Source organism: Cebus imitator, unplaced genomic scaffold, assembly GCF_001604975.1.
Source record: "Cebus imitator isolate Cc_AM_T3 unplaced genomic scaffold, Cebus_imitator-1.0 Scaffold134, whole genome shotgun sequence".
NCBI lineage: Eukaryota > Metazoa > Chordata > Mammalia > Primates > Cebidae > Cebus > Cebus imitator.
Genome location: NW_016107449.1, coordinates 219,037 through 235,266, shown reverse-complemented (window position 1 = coordinate 235,266; position 16,230 = coordinate 219,037). Strand labels below are relative to the sequence as shown.

Below are 16,230 nucleotides of genomic sequence, written 5' to 3'. Positions count from 1 at the left end.
GCACTCCAGCCTGGGTAACAAGAGCGAAACTCTGTCTAAAAAAAAAAAAAAAAAAAAAAAAACAAGGCTCTCTAGAAATAATAATCTGTTCACAAAGCCTTTGCTGTTTTGAAAGCCTTGGAACAGAGCTTAAAGCCATTTCATCCCTCAATCTTAGGATCAAATTTACTAAGATCTTCCCTTTAGAAAAGAAAGAGGTAAAGATAAAATGAACATTTCAGAGGCCACTGCCAGAGACAGTACCAGCTCAGCCAAGTAGGGCCTTTTCCTGCTGCTGGAAGGGCTACAGAGCTTACTGGCACTCACCAGACTCCAACAGTCACATCTTCCTCTGGCTGCAGGTAGTAGTTACACGTGTGATTCAAACCTTGATCCTGTGGTTTTTTCAAGTCAATGAAATAGGGAACCCTCACTGTAGGAAACAAAGAGATGGAAATTAGCATCACTGGCAGTAGATGAATACACACACATACGCACAGACATGCACACAAACATGCATACACACACATGCATCCACATGTGCCCACATACACACAAATCCACAGGTGCACACCCACAAGCACACACACACGCGCATACCCACACCCACACACCGCAGAAGCTCTCAGAAACCACCAAGTTATTTTCCTGTGCAATCCTGCAATTGTGCCAGACCTGCAGGCCCAGCCTCAGGAGGGTAGGGGCTGAGGCCAGCGTGGGCAGGGACAGATACTGCAGTGAGGGTGAGGTCTGTGTAGAGACTAGATCGCTAAGGTCTAAGGTTATTCAAGGTGTGAGAAGATGCAAATGAGCGAAGGAAAGATCCCCAACAGGTCTGAAGGATAGGCCGGCCAGGAGGGAGGCTGGGGAGGCAGAGCCTGCGAAGAACACAGGTGAGCCTGGTGCTGGGTGGCGTGGGAAGGACAGCAGGAAACAGGATGGTGCTACAGAACCTGATGACCAACTGAATGTTGGGTGGCAAAAAAGGGGATTCCAAAGTTTCTAGGACTGCTGCCTAACACAGAAAAGACAGCAGAAGGTGAGGTGTGGGAGCAGCGAGAGGGATGAATCCACGGGACCCATGCAGAGCAGAGTGAAGTCAGTGCAATGGCCCAGCAGAAATCCTGCATTAATCAGGTCATCTGCCAGTAGGGCAGTGAGTGAATTAAACAGCACCCCAAACTGTGGAAGACTATGGGGTCCTTAGACCTGGAGCATCCTCCAGGACCTGCAGCCAGATGAGAGCAGCAAGGTCATCATGGGTGTGTGTGCAGGTGCGGTATCCCCATTTTGTTATTGTAAAAATGTGCAAATGAAAACCCCCATGTCTGGCTGGGAGGAAATACAGAAAGAAGCCAGGCTGCTCACACACCTCCGAAGTGTGTGTGTGGGGAGAATGGGAGCAATTTTTTCCTTATATATGCCATTGTACCCGTTTTTTTTTGGTTTTTTTTTTTTTTTTTTTTTTTTTGAGATCTTGTTGCCCAGGCTAGAGTACAATGGTGCGATCTAGGCTCACTGCAACCTCTGCCTCCCAGGTTCAAGCGATTCTCCTGCCTCAGCCTCCCAAGTAGCTGGGACTACAGGTGTGAGCCACCATGTCCTGCTAAGTTTGTATTTTTAGTAGAGACGGAGTTTCTCCATATTGATCAGGCTGGCCTTGAACTCCCGACCTCAGGTGATCCGCCCGTCTCGACCTCCCAAAGTGCTGGGATTACAGGTGTGAGCCACCAGGCCTGGACCACTGTTGCACTCTTATTGCTTTTGGTGAACACAACTTTAAAGTAAGTTTAACAGAAAAATGAAAAATATAAACACATAAACCCTGAGGTGGGATTTGCCTGCTTTATAAAATGGCAACTCCCAAAAGAGGCAGTGACAGACAGCTGTGTGGGCCTGGCTTCTCTTCAGCTATCTCTGGTGGACAGGGGTTGCATGAAGAATCTCCCACGTCCATGTGGCACACTGCACATCTAGCCTCACTTCCTCAAATGTCACCAGGCTGGGCTCACAAAAACAGGGGGACACACACTCCTTCCCAGAAACTCCCTGAGCATCTGTCCCAGACCACGTGGGGAGACAGTTCCTCCCACCAGGGCTGCAGGTCATACCCCACCTTCTTAATCCATCTCTTCCCCAGGAAGCAGATACACCTTCAAAACTTTAGTAAGAAATTTCTCTCAAAAGAAAAATGGCAGGCTGGGTGTGGTGGCTCACGCCTGTAATCCTAACATTTTGGAAGGCCAAGGCAGGTGGAAAAGCTGAGGTCAGGAGTTCCAGACCAGCCTGGCCAACATGGAAAAACCACGTCGCTGCTAAAAATAGAAAAATCAGGTGGGCGTGGTGGCGTGCACCTATAATCCCAGCTACTTGGGAGGCTGAGGCAGGAGAATTACTTGAACCCAGGGGGCGGAGGCTGCAGTGAGCCAAGATCATGCTATTTCACTCAGCGTGGGCAAAAGATCAAGACTTCATCTCAAAAAAAAAAAAAAAGAAAAGAAAAGAAAGAAAGAAAAAAGAAATGCAGCAGCCTCTTCTGCAACAGGACACAATTGAAGAAACCAGTTATTTTACCAAAGCGTTGACTGGAATGGTGTGATTTCCTTTAAGGAGGCAAACTTGACTTGTGGAGCCAATAAAAGCCCCGTGGGTTAAACTGGTCAGTCCCTGTACAGTGTTCCTAAATTGTGGGAAACGATGTCACTTTCTAACAGGCCCAGGAGCCCCAAGTTATTTTAGGACCTCAAGAGGAGAGGAATTTACCAAACTCATGGGTATTTGAGGGTACAAAACCATGGTTAAAGTCAGCTTTTAAAAAGTCTTAACTGCGATTCCTTATGGAACAGAGTTCTATCAAAGCCAATTTAAAAAGCCTATGTAAAAAATAATTATTTGTGTTGTACTTTATGCAAATAATCAGGCCAAGTATAACAAGGCTAAAGTTTATTTTGCAAACAAATCAGTCCTATAATGATTTGTTTTTTAATAAAAATGGGGACTGGAGAGAGAAAAATTATCCTTCAAAAAAACCACTATAGTATAATTGTTGTTAGCTGTTCTTGCATTTTTCCTGCAGTTTGAACTAGATCTTAAATTCTTTGTGGGCTACAAGTCACCAAACTAATGCATTCAAATCTTTACTTTTAAAACTGGGAATTGTACTCCTTACCCTAGTACTCATTATTTAACTTACAGTACACTGTTTCCTTAAATGCAGTGTTAAAACTATAGATGACAATACAAATGCCTCTGCCATGAAAGCCTTGGAAACCCTGCCAAGGCCTGTGTGAGGATGCTCAGAGAGTTGCAAAGTGATTCCATTTCTCTTACCGTGGGGTAAACAATTACCCTCACTACACCCCTGGCCAGCAGGAAGAAGTTAGAGCTGTCTTTGCCCTTTCTCCATCTTCATTAGCCAACATTTTAAGATTAAGGTGTTAGGAAACCAAAGAGGGCCAGGTGTGGTGGCTCATGCCTGTAATCCCAGCACTTTGGGAGGCTGAGGAGGGTGGATCACAGGTCAGGAGTTTGAGGCCAACACAGTGAAACCCTGTCTACTAAAACTACAAAAATTAGCCGGGCATGGTGGCACATGCCTGTAGTCCCAGCTACTCGGGAGCCTAAGGCAAGATAATTGCTTGAACCTGGGAGGTGGAGGTTGCAGTGAGCCGAGATTGTGCCACTTGCACTCTAGCCTGGGTGACAGGGCAAGACTCTGTCTCAAAAAAAAAAAAAAAAAAAAAGAAAAACTGAAAGAGACAGATTGAAACCACCACTGCAAAATTATAACCAAGACAGTGAAAGAGATCTGATCTAACTGACTCCATCTTGCTTCTAGCCTCCATGCTGCCCTTGTTCATTCCTGGGCACAGGCTGAACTAACTTTGGGAGGAACTTAGTTTATAGTTTAAAACAAAGATGGCATCCCTTTCTGGAAACAAACCTCATTCTCACCTGGGGACTAGACTACCTTTGTATGACTAACATTTTAGCCACAAGATTGGAAATTATGGTTTAAGAGTCATACAGCTGGAGGCTACAAGACTGACCTTCCCCAAATTGCTCCTGGTGATAAAATCACTACTGTAGAACCTAAGACCAGTGCTTGAGATATTTTGCAGACCCTGCACTTGATGGATCAGCTGGCACCACCCAGATCAATAAACTGCCTCATCTGATCTTGTGGCCTCCCTGCAACCCAGGAACCGACTAAGCACAAGACAGCTTCGACTCCCTATGAATTCACCTCTGACCTGACCATCAGCACTTCCAGCTCACTGGCTTCCCTGCACCCACCAAGTTGTCCTTAAAAACTCTGATCCCTGAATGCTAAGGGAGACTGATTTGAGTAATAATAAAACTCTGATCTCCAGGAATAAAAAAAGAACACAGCCATACAAGACTTTAGATTTTATTGTGGCAATGGGACCCGGAGAAGGCTCCTGACCAGAGGGAGTGACTGGAAATGAGTCCACTTCAGACTCCAGGGCCCACTCCTGCCGCCTCCATCCTGAGACTTCGCCACACACTTCTGGAGCCTGAGAGCTGCAGCCCAGGGTGCAAGTCTGTCATCTGGCAGCCGGGAGCGGGGTGGCTTCCTCAACAAACCCTGAATATCCACGCCTAAAAAGCCCACTGCCCGTCCCACACCCAGACCCACTCAGCCAATCCTGCCTCTGACGCTGGAACCAGCCCTGCCTCTGCCAGATGGGAGTGGGTGTCCTTGAGGGCTGAGGACACTGGGCTTCCACGAGCTCCGCTTCAGGCCTCACTCAGTTCTGTGTCTGAAGAAGGAGGCCAAGCTCTTGGGATACAAAACTGTCCAAGAGTTCTGAGGGCATTCCCTGGCCGCCGAAAAGTGTTTTACAAGGATTAGCAGCTAATCCAGAAACTTTCCAAGCCCAAGAAATCTAAGAACTAGGAAGACAAATTCTACTCCAAGATGGCCTCATTCCAGGAAGCTGGTCTTCCAGTTCACTTTTACTCATTTTAGAAACAACCATGAAAAGGAGGCACAGTGACTGCTCTGAAGTTCCCCAGACCCTGCCTGGGCACTTTCCCTTCCTCAGCAGCACCTCCATTCAGCGTCATGTGGCATGGGAGGCATGGAGCTTGGTCAGTCCCAGGGATCACACAGCCCCAGACTGGATGGCTGTAGGAACCAACTGGCCAGTATTACTCCACCCTGCCCAGGCCCCTGCTTCATCCACAGAACTGGGGTGGGGACAGAGTGCTCAGCCCCATGGCAGCCCCACAGGAGTGGCCCAAGTGGTGGGCCCCTTCATGTAGTGCCACTGAGGTCCAGCTCTCTCATGGCTCCCTCTCATGGGCTCTTCTGAACCGGGAGCCCCTTAGGCAGGCCCCAGCCCCGTGGGCAAGCAAGGCCCACAGAGCTGCTGAGACTGAGGCCTCTGACTCTGCTTCCCCTGTTTTTCACTGTCTACCCCTCTGGTCATGTCATCACGTACCAGCAACCCAAACATCAACAGCCGTGATGGAGAAAGGATCCTGCATGCATGGGCACCATGGAGGGTGAGGGGCTGAGAATGTGAGTGAACAAAAAACAACCTGCTCTGTCATACTTCTTTTATCTAATCTGCAAAATATTTGTTGGGGAAAAGGCTGAAACTACTGAGCTGTGATGGACATCTTTGAGTACTGAGGGTTTTAAGCAGGGCTAAGTCTCATTCTAATCACTGTGAGTTACAGACAACCTTGATACCAGCAGCTGTAAGAAGTGTGGTGTCAACAAGGAAAGGCCAAAACTGGTTATTTGGGTTTTATCAAATTCCAATTACTTGATGCAGGTTATAGGGCCTTAAGTGTGAAAAAAAAAGGGGTAAGAAAAGAAAGATAACAGGAGTTAACAGGGATTGCTCAGGGTAAGGAAAAAAAGGAAGCTGGCCCTTTGCTTTAAAAACAAATGCATTATAATAGATCTGACCTGTTTCCAAAAAAGCCCTCCCTAGCCTCTGAGCCAAGACATGCCTTTCACCAAGAGAAGCCTTCTTGATCCGAAGGCAAACAACGGCTGGGAAGATATTCTAGGCTTCATAAATGCTTGGTCTCACCCAAACATCTTTTGGATGGAATCAGACTGTGAATACAAGTATTGAAAAGCACACATATTTATGTGTATGTAAACAGACACATAGAAAAAAGGTCAGTAGGAAATAAAGTACAGTGTTAAGGATTTTCTCAGAGTAATGTTCATTTTCTCATTTATGCTATTCAGGGTTTTTTAGCTAATTCTTTTGTTTTTAGAATAATCAAGTATGTTTTGCTTATGAAAATTTATTTAAAGTAGAGTAATGCCTTAATTCATAGGCGCTATACTTTTTTAAAAGCTTATTTATCTTACCTATAAATTTGGTTTCAGATAGATGTGCTGTGAAGTTAAGAATACTTTAACCATGCTCTGGGGCCCAAGAGATTGCTACTCTTCCTGTAATGCTGAATGGATGCCCTGGTCACGCTTCTTATCTGGAGACAAGAGCAGAGCCACCTCCGCAACAAAACTCCCAATCACCGCAGGGCCACGCCACAGACCCTGCCTCCTCAGTGGGGGAGACAGACACAGACCTGTAAACCTTGGATGCTCATTACAACTGGAAAACCAACAAACCCCATGATGCTCCTCCTCCCTCCCAAAGGGGCAGAGATCCACACTTGGGAGGGCCCTACATGCTGACACAACACACCATGGCTTCCTGGGGAGGACAGTGGGGCCTGGGAACCGGCGTCGCTCATATGGAGCAGCGGAGGAGTGGGGTATGGGGGCTAGTCAGATGGCCGGGGGCTGAGGCAGAAGAAACGTCCAATCGCTGCTCCCAGGGACACTGTTCCTTGGTGCTAGATCTTTGGCCAGCTTTTCAAAAGACGCTGGAAACACAGCTTTTTATCACACTGACAACTAAAAATCTCTTTCAAAATACCACTGGGCTGGGTGCAGTGGCTCACACCTATAATCCCAGCACTTTGAGAGGCCAAGGCTGGAGGACTGTTTAAGCCCAGATGTTTCAGGCCAGCCTGGACAATATGGTGAAAGCCCATCTCTACTAAAAATATAAAAAATTAGCCAGATGTCACGGTGGTGGGTGCCTGTAGTCCCAGAGACTCAGGAGGCTGAGATGGGAGGGTCACCTGAACCTGGGAGGTCGACGCTGCAGTCAGCCGTGATCACACTCCTGCAGTCCAGCTGGGGCAACAGAGCCAGGCCCCATCTCAAAACAAAACAAAATAAAACAAAACAAAATGCCACTGTAGGCTCTCCTACTTGTGTGGGAGACAGGTGGAAGGAAATCATTAAGGATGGGTACCTCCTTGGGATGCTCAGCCTCCCTCACCCAAGCCCAGCCCTACTTTCCCATGCCATGGGGTCTGGACCAGGAGAACCCAAAGTTTTCCCTCAGAGCAGTCCGCCACCTCCTTAGGAAACCCACAGAGCAAAATCTGTAGGCTGTGTGTCTACAGTAGCCCAAATAATCAAGCTAAAGAAAATCTATTCAATACAAACATTTGCTGGGAGACCACAGTATGCCAGGCCACGTAGGGCAATGCACCCCATACATCCTCCCTTCAAGAACCAGCTCACGTGCCCGGCAGCAAAGGCACCTGCCCAAAGAGGCCGGCAAAGGAGGAAAAGCCGTGAGGGTCAAGTCGAGGTCTGCTGATGGTGACTCTGCAGGCCCATAGCTTCATGTTTATACCTAAGCCCCAAATTCTTTCTGAGCTGTACTGTATACATTTAAGGAACATTAAAGTCAGAAAAACAAAACCCCTGTCATTCTAGTATGTTGTTAGTTTCATTCTGAGTTTGTGCTTCTCACAAGTGGCAAAACTTAGAGATGAAAAATTCCTAGAAGTTTAACTACTTTTCCATTAGAAAAATCAAATGCCTCTTAGTACACTACATGTGTTTTACAGTTATTTTGAGATACCCAAATAAAAAAACTCAGATTTACAAAGTATTAAATACGGATCTTACAATTTCTGTTCTTCCTACCAGCATAAAAACAAAGAAACAAAAACAGAAATTCCTTTTTAGCCAGTCATTGCCTAAGTTTCTGTGATTAAGTCTACTACAGACTGAACACCCAAAGTCGTAAGTCCAGATGCCCTAAGAAGGAGTCTGGAGCCTTTCAGCACCTCCTGTGTTCCTTGGTGGCCTCCTCCTCTCCTCCTCCCTCCACCCCACCAGTTCACAGCTGCTGCTTCAGCAATATCAGGCCCAGCTTTCTAAGCCACAAAATCCCAAACACACAAGGCCACACTCACTATGTGTAAACCAATCTAGCCACAGAGTGAGCCCAGAAGCCCCTGCCTAATCCTGTTCTAATGCCGTCCACACCTGCTTCTCAGGTTGTTCTTCACAGAACACCCACCATGTGCGAGCCCCATGGTTCTCAAACCTGGAACCCACAGATGCGGCCCTTTCCTTGGCGCCTCACTTGTAGGACTGTTCCCAGGGTCATGTGCCCAGAGCCTCCACCTTCGACCTCATGGACCTGACACTTCTGTACCTTTCTCCTCCCACATCTCCGTCCAAGTTCACTCAAGGAGACTACAATACCTACAAGGCCAGCACAAAATTCCACAGAAACCAAAGAACTGCATATCTGGATTTTTAAGAGTATAAAAAACTATTTTTTTTTAGAAAGAAAAAAGTCCTCATTTTTTAAAAAGTATTATATTTTTCAGTGGCTACCTTTTCCAAGGACAGCTAGGCTCCTAGAATGCACAACTGACAAGGCATCTCCAATATGACGGCTTCAGCTGACCTCCCACGTTGTCAACATTTTTACTACCTCAGCTGAAGAAAGACACACTGGGCTGGCAGTGCAGTGCAATCTTCTGTGGGCGCAAATCCAGCACTGCAGAGCAACGCTAGCACAGAAACTCCTCCAGCTGGGAAGAGACACAGGGACCTTTCTGGGTAATAAAAGTGTTCTATTTTCAATCTGGGTGACAGCTTTACCTATTTCTCTCTAAAGATATACACTGTACACTTAAGATCTGTACCCTTCACTGTATGTAAACTAAATTTCCATTAAAGTAAAAAGACTCCCATCAAAATCAGACATCATCGTGAAAATGAACACTTACTTAAATCAAAGTAAAAATGGACACATACCACTTACCGAAATTCAAGAAAATCAGTTTGGCCTGTATTCCAGGACATAGTTTGATGAGAAATGGAATGGCAATGTATAACCCCAAAACACAGAGAAGTATCTTCCTCAGGCGCAACCACAGGCCCTTTCGCCTGCAAGAAAAAAGTAATGAATAGGTCAAAGGCAGTAGGTGCCATTTTGCTGTAGTTTGTTAATAGTGTTATCAAAATCCCTAAACAAGTGCCACGAGTATTTTTTTTCACAAGGATACTGCCAGTTATAAAAGTAGTCTCCCGCCTGCCTTTGCTAAAGTAATTATTTTAGGTAAGTCTTTTAATTTGAGCTTCGAACTCTACTGGGGGTAAGAAGAATTTTCTTTTCTTAAAAGACAAAGAAATAACTAATGATTTCTTACATTCGCCCTTGCGGAAGAATCCAGCAGAGAGCAGACCCTGCAAGTGCCCCCTACCTGATATCAGACCCCAGCTGTAACCTCATATCAGGAAAGAGCGGCCTCCTGGGGCCTCCTGGTCAGTCTTCTGTGAGACAACTGCAGGCAGGTGTAGGTTACTCATTAGCTCCTACCAGGAAGCATGTAGAGCAAGGACATCAACAGAACCTGCCTGACCAGGTCCTCAGAGAGCAGGAGGCTAAGAGCAGGCACGGTGTGTCCTTAGATTTATGCCTGGGTGAGCCCCTCCATACCCACTCAACAGAGGATCCTTCTCCAGGTCCCTCAAGCTAGGGCACCAACCCAGGGTCTCATGACCCTCTTCTAATTACTCTCCAGCTCCGGAGTTATTAGTTTGTCCCCAGTTCCCTTTCAAAAATATCTTAACTCAGTGATTCTCAAACTCGTTGGTCTCAGGACTTCTCTACTCTACAAAATTGAGGACCCTATAGAGCTTCTGCTAAAAGAGCTGCTTCTTTAACTCCTCATATGACAGACAGTCATAAACAGTTTATATTTATAATGATCTGTCATATGAGAAGTTAAAAATAAGACATTTTAAAATGTTGATTAATTCATCTAGTAATAACAGTCCATTACATGTTGTTATAAATAACATTTGTTATGAAAAATAATTTTCCAATACAAAAAAATTTTAGTGGAAAGAAAAAAAATTAAAAAGTTTTAGTGAGAAGAGTGGCATTAACATTTTTATAAACTTCTCTAAGCAAGGGAGCTTAACAGAAAGATGGGGTCTCCTATTTGCATTCGATCTGCTATGAATCCACATATCACGTATCAACTGGAAAACCTCACTGCACACCCATGAGAGGGGGGTGAAAACAGGCAAATCACACCTTGGTGTTATTATGGAAATCAGTCTGACCTTACAGACCCTCTGCAAGGATCTGGGAACCGCAAGAGTGCCAAGAGCACACCTAGAGGACCACTGCTCTAACTTACCATATGAGTCTAAACCTAGTGGGACCAGCTATCTCTGGATGATTTCCAAAAAAAGTTTAAGGTTTTTTGTTGTTGTTGTTGTTGTTTTGTTTTGAGACAAAGTCTCGCTCTGTTGCCAGGCTGGAGTGCAGTGGCGCGATCTCGGCTCACTGCAACCTCCACATCCCTGGTGCAAGTGATTCTCCTGCCTTAGCCTCCCAAGTAGGTAGAACTACAGGCGTGGGTCACCACACTCAGCTAATTTTTGTATTTTAGTAGAGATGGGGTTTCACCATGTTTGGCCAGGACGGTCTCAAACTCTTGACCTCGTGATCTGCCCGCCTCGGCCTCATAAAGTGCTGGGTTTAAAGTGTAAGCCCTTGCGCCAAGCCTTAAGGTGGTTTTAAAACCATATATTGAACTGCTGATACAAGCAACAATACAGGTGAATCTCAAAAGGACTGTTATGTTAAATAAGACATCCACAAAAGACTGTATATTATGTAATTCCATTTGTCTAAAATTCTAGAAAAGGTAAAACTATAAGGACAGAAAAACAGAGCAGAGAGAGGTTGCCAGGGGCTGGGGGTGGAGCAGGAGATTGACTGCAAAGACTAGGAGAGGATCTTAGAGTGATGGAACATTCTGCACCTTGATGTGGTTGTGGTTACACAATGGCATACATTTGTCAAGACTCACTGAACTGTACGCTTAGAATCTGTGAACTTTCCGATATATAAATAATCTCGCCAGGCGTGGTGACTCAAGCCTGTAATCCCAGCACTTTGGGAGGCTGAGGCGGGTGGATCTCAAGCTCAGGAGTTCGAGACCAGCCTGACCAACATGGTGAAACTCCGTCTTCAAAACAATAAAAATAAATAAATAAATCTCAATAAAACTGATGTAAATAACAAGTTAATAAAGCTTACATAAACACCTCAATAAAGCTGATGACAAATATGCACATCTGATAATGTAACTCATTCATTCATTCACCTGGTTCATTCAGGGATCACCACTGTGCGCCTGGCACTCTGAGGTGGTGGACAGTCAGGTTGGCAAAGGATGGCACCCATACTTGCGCTGTGCTCACAGCCCAGTGGGAGTTAATTAAATACAAGGGCCATAGCACGCTGGATGACAGGTACCTGCTGCTGGTGATACTGCCCAGGGTGATCTGAGCTAGCGAGGCACAAGGCCACTGGTCTGGCACAGTAAGTTAAGAATAGAAGAGTTAACTAGATGATGGGGAGAACAGTTTAAAATGGCATCTTTTTTTTTTTTTTTTTTTTTTTGAGACGGAGTTTCGCTCTTGTTACCCAGGCTGGAGTGCAATGGCGCGATCTCGGCTCACCGCAATGTCCGCCTCCTGGGTTCAGGCAATTCTCCTGCCTCAGCCTCCTGAGTAGCTGGGATTACAGGCACGTGCCACCATGCCCAGCTAATTTTTTGTAGTTTTTTAGTAGAGACGGGGTTTCACCATGTTGACCAGGATGGTCTCGATCTCTTGACCTTGTGATCCACCCGCCTCGGCCTCCCAAAGTGCTGGGATTACAGGCTTGAGCCACCGCGCCCGGCCCTAAAATGGCATCTTAAATGTCATACATGATCTAGCTTTTCAATGAGGTATATTAATCACAATATTGAGATTCAAAGTGCCAGTTCTTAAGTCTGGTTCAACATCTAACCCATCACTTACTAGCTGTGCTATCTTGAGCAAGTTATTTAACCGCTCTGAGCCTTGTTTTCCTTAATCCTTGGTGGGAATGATAATGGTACCTCCTTTGTGGGGTTCCTGGAAGGATTACACACAGTAACACATGTGGACCGCACATGTGAGTCCTTGCACCAAATCTGCAACATACCTTAGCTTCCATGACCTAATCTTTATTCTCCTTAGAGAAAAGAGCAGGGTCTGACACAGCTAATGGCCCTGGCAGGGAGAAACTGGGTATAACGTGAGAGGTTGGAAGAGGACCAGAAAGATTCAGGACATTATCCTGAGAGAAAATGAAAAGCCCATAAAAAGAAAAAAGGCTGACATCAAGTGTGCCACCACTACAATGCCTGGCGCCTGTGCTTGGATTGTCTGCTCTGGTACCTGCAGTTACTTCTGTGTCCCTCCCACGATCTGCTTACTCATCCTTTAGCACCTGCACAGACCTCCTGCCTTACTGTAAGGTGTCAGGTGATTTGCAATTTTGTGCCTCGAGAGAAAGGAAAGCCTATGTCCACACAAAGACTTGTTCAAAATGTTCACAGCTTCAGCCTGGGCAAGAAGAGCAAAACTCCATCTCAAAAAAAACAAACAAACAACAACAAAAAAACCCCACAAATGTTCACAGCTTTACTCACAGTAGCTGTAAAGGGTAACAACCCAAATGGCCATCTGAGTGAATAAACAAACCATGGTATGCCCTTAGAATGGAATACAATATGGCAATAAAACGGAATAAACTACTGATACATGCAACCATGTAGATGAATCTCTTTTTTTTTTTTTAATTTTTCTTTTTCTTTTCTTTCATTATTTTATTTATCTTTTTAGGAAACAAGATGAATCTCAAAATAATTATGCTGAGCAAGAGAAACCACATGAAAGATGGCCAGGTCACTGACAGATTTTCACTGATATATGATTTCCTTAAAAGGTATCTCTATTCATTAGCAAAAACAATACAAACACCACATTTTATTGTACTTCACTTTAGTGCACTTTGCAGATACCAAATGTTTTACAAATTCAAGGTTTGTGGCAACTCTGCATTGAACAGGTCTGTCGGTGCCATTTTTCCAACATTCCAATGGCATGTGACTTTGTATCTCTGGGTGAGCATTTTTTACCAGTAAGGTTTCTTTTTGTTGTTGTTGTTGTTTGTTCGTTTTGAGATGGGGTCTCATTCTGTCACCCAAACTGAAGTGCAGTGGCATAATTATAGCTCACTGTAGATTCAATCTCCCTGGTCCAAGCCCAGGAGATTGAATCTACAGTGGCCTCCCACTTTGGCCTCCCTAAGTAGCTCGGACCACAAGCATGTGCCACCATACCCAGCCAGGTTTATCTTTTATTTTGTAGAGACGAGGTCTCCCTATGTTGCCCAGGCTGGTCTTGAACTCCTGGTCTCAAGTGATCCTACCATCTTGGCTCTCAAAGGGTTGGGATTATGGGTATGAGCCACAACCTCCCAGACTCAAGTGATCCTCCCACCTCAGCCCCTGAGTAGCTGGGGCTGTTATAGGTATGTGCCACTATATCCAGCTATTTTTTTAATTTTACTTAGAGACAGTGTCTCCTTATGTTGCCCAGAGTCTTGAGCTCTTGGGCTCAAGCAATCCACCTACCTCAGCCTCTCATAGTATTGGGATTATAAGCATATGCCACCACACCTGGTCTAAAGTATTTTTAAATTAAGGTATATACACTGTTTTCTTAGACAAAAGCTCCCAAAACTCACATAAGAAATAGATAATCTGAACATGCCTGTTTCTTTTTTCTTTTTTTCTTTTTTTGAGACGGAGTTTCGCTCTTGTTACCCAGGCTGGAGTGCAATGGCACGATCTCGGCTCACCGCAACCTCCGCCTCCTGGGTTCAGGCAATTCTCCTGCCTCAGCCTCCTGAGTAGCTGGGATTACAGGCACACGCCACCATGCCCAGCTAATGTTTTGTATTTTTAGTAGAGACGGTGTTTCACCATGTTGACCAGGATGGTCTCGATCTCTTGACCTCGTGATCCACCCGCCTCGGCCTCCCAAAGTGCTGGGATTACAGGCTTGAGCCACCGCGCCCGGCCACATGCCTGTTTCTATTAAATAAACAGAATCATTAATTAACAATGATCAAAACAGAAATCACTGGGCCCAGATAGGTTCACTGGGCCCAGATAGGTTCACTGGGGAATTCTACCAAACATTTAAGGAAGAAATTATACCAGTTCTCTATAATCTCTTCCAGAAGACAGAAGCAATCTCTTTTTAACTTATCCCATAAGGTCAGCATTACCCTAAAGCAGACAAAGACATTACTTTTAAAAAAGAAGAAAGCTGAGCCTAGTGGTGTGTGCCTGTAATCATACCTCTTCGGGAGGCTGAGGCAGGAGGATGGTTTCAGCCCAGGAGTTCAAGGCCAGGCTGGGCAAGGTCTCCAAAAAAAGAAAGAGGCCGGGCGTGATGGCTCATGCCTGTAATCCCAGCATTTTGGGAGGCCAAGGCGGGTGGATGACCCAAGATCAGGAGTTCAAGACCACCTGGCCAACATGGCAAAACTCTGTCTCTACTAAAACTACAACAATTAGCTGGGCATGGTGGCAGGTGCTCATAATCCTAGAAACTTGGGAAGCTGAGGCAAGAGAAACTTGAACCTGGGAGGTGGAGGTTGCAGTGGGCTGAGATCATGCCACTGGACTCCAGCCTGAATGACAGAACAAGACTCCATCTCAAAAAAAATAAAATAAAATAAAATAAAAATAAAGAAAGAAAACCAAAGACCAATACTTACCCCCATGAACATAGATGCAAAAATCCTCTAAAAATATTAGTAAAGGAAATCTAACAATGTATAAAAAGAATCATACACGATGGCCAAGTGGGATTTGTCCGAGGTATGCAAGGCTAGTTCAACATATGAAAATCAATTAATGTAACACATCATATCAACAGGCTAAAAAAGAAAAATCACATGATCATATAAATAGATGCACGAAAAGTATCTGACAAAATCAACACCTATTCATGATAAAAAGCCTCAGCATATGAGGAATAAAGGTGAACTTCCTCAATTTGATACTATCTATGAAAAACCTACAGCCAACATCTTACTTAATCATGAAAAGCTTCAACCTTTCCTGCTAAGATCAGAAACAAAGCAAGATTACACAATAAGACAAGAAAAGGAAATAATAAGTACAGAAACTGGAGAAGAAAAAATAAAATTGTTTACAGATCACATGACTGCCTATGCAGAAGATCTAAAACTTGGAACTAACAAGTGATTATAGCAGGGTTCCAGGATACAACGTTAATATACGTAAGTCAATAGTTTTCATATATACCAGCAAGGTGAATACTGCCAATGTAAATATTTCCATTTACATTAGCAGCCCCCAAAATGAACTCCTTAGGTACAAACCTAATAAAATATGTATAAAATCTAAATGAGGAAAACTACAAAACTCTGATGAAACACGTAAGAACTAAATAAAGAGATATTCCATTAATTCCAAGTTCTCTAAGGATAAAAAAATAAAAATAAAGAGATATTCCACCTTCATGGATAGGAAGGCTCAATATTGTCAATATGTCAGTTCTTCCCAACTTTATACATTTGATATAATCCCAATCAAATGCCAGAAAGTTATTTCCTGGACATTGAAAAACTGATTCTAAAGTTTATATGGAGAGGCAAAAGATTCAAGATAGACACCATTAAAGGAGAAGAACAAACTTGGACAACTGACATGATCTGGCTTGAATGCTTACAATAAAGCCACAGTAATCAAGACAGTGGAGTACCATCAAAAATACAAACAGACCGGCCGGGCGCGGTGGCTCAAGCCTGTAATCCCAGCACTCTGGGAGGCCGAGGCAGGTGGATCACGAGGTCAAGATATCGAGACCATCCTGGTCAACACAGTGAAACCCCATCTCTACTAAAAATACAAAAAATTAGCTGGGCTGGTGGTGCGTGCCTGTAATCCCAGCTACTCAGGAGGCTGGGGCAGGAGAATTGCCTGAACCCAGAAGGCGGA

The 16,230-nt window shown here is 44.7% G+C and overlaps 1 protein-coding gene across 3 annotated transcripts in view; it reads right to left on the bottom strand.

The window, feature by feature from the left end:
• The window catches only part of ABHD12 (abhydrolase domain containing 12, lysophospholipase), an 86,777-nt gene that overhangs the window by 21,495 nt on the left and 49,052 nt on the right, over positions 1–16,230 (bottom strand). For all 3 annotated transcript variants that reach the window (XM_017541430.2, XM_017541433.2, XM_037743069.1), the window contains exons 2-3: positions 9,120–9,244; positions 307–412 (exon numbers count right to left, since the gene is read on the bottom strand). In XM_017541430.2, the coding sequence (XP_017396919.1) occupies positions 307–412; positions 9,120–9,244 (231 nt within the window). The remainder of the gene's footprint in view (positions 1–306; positions 413–9,119; positions 9,245–16,230) is intronic.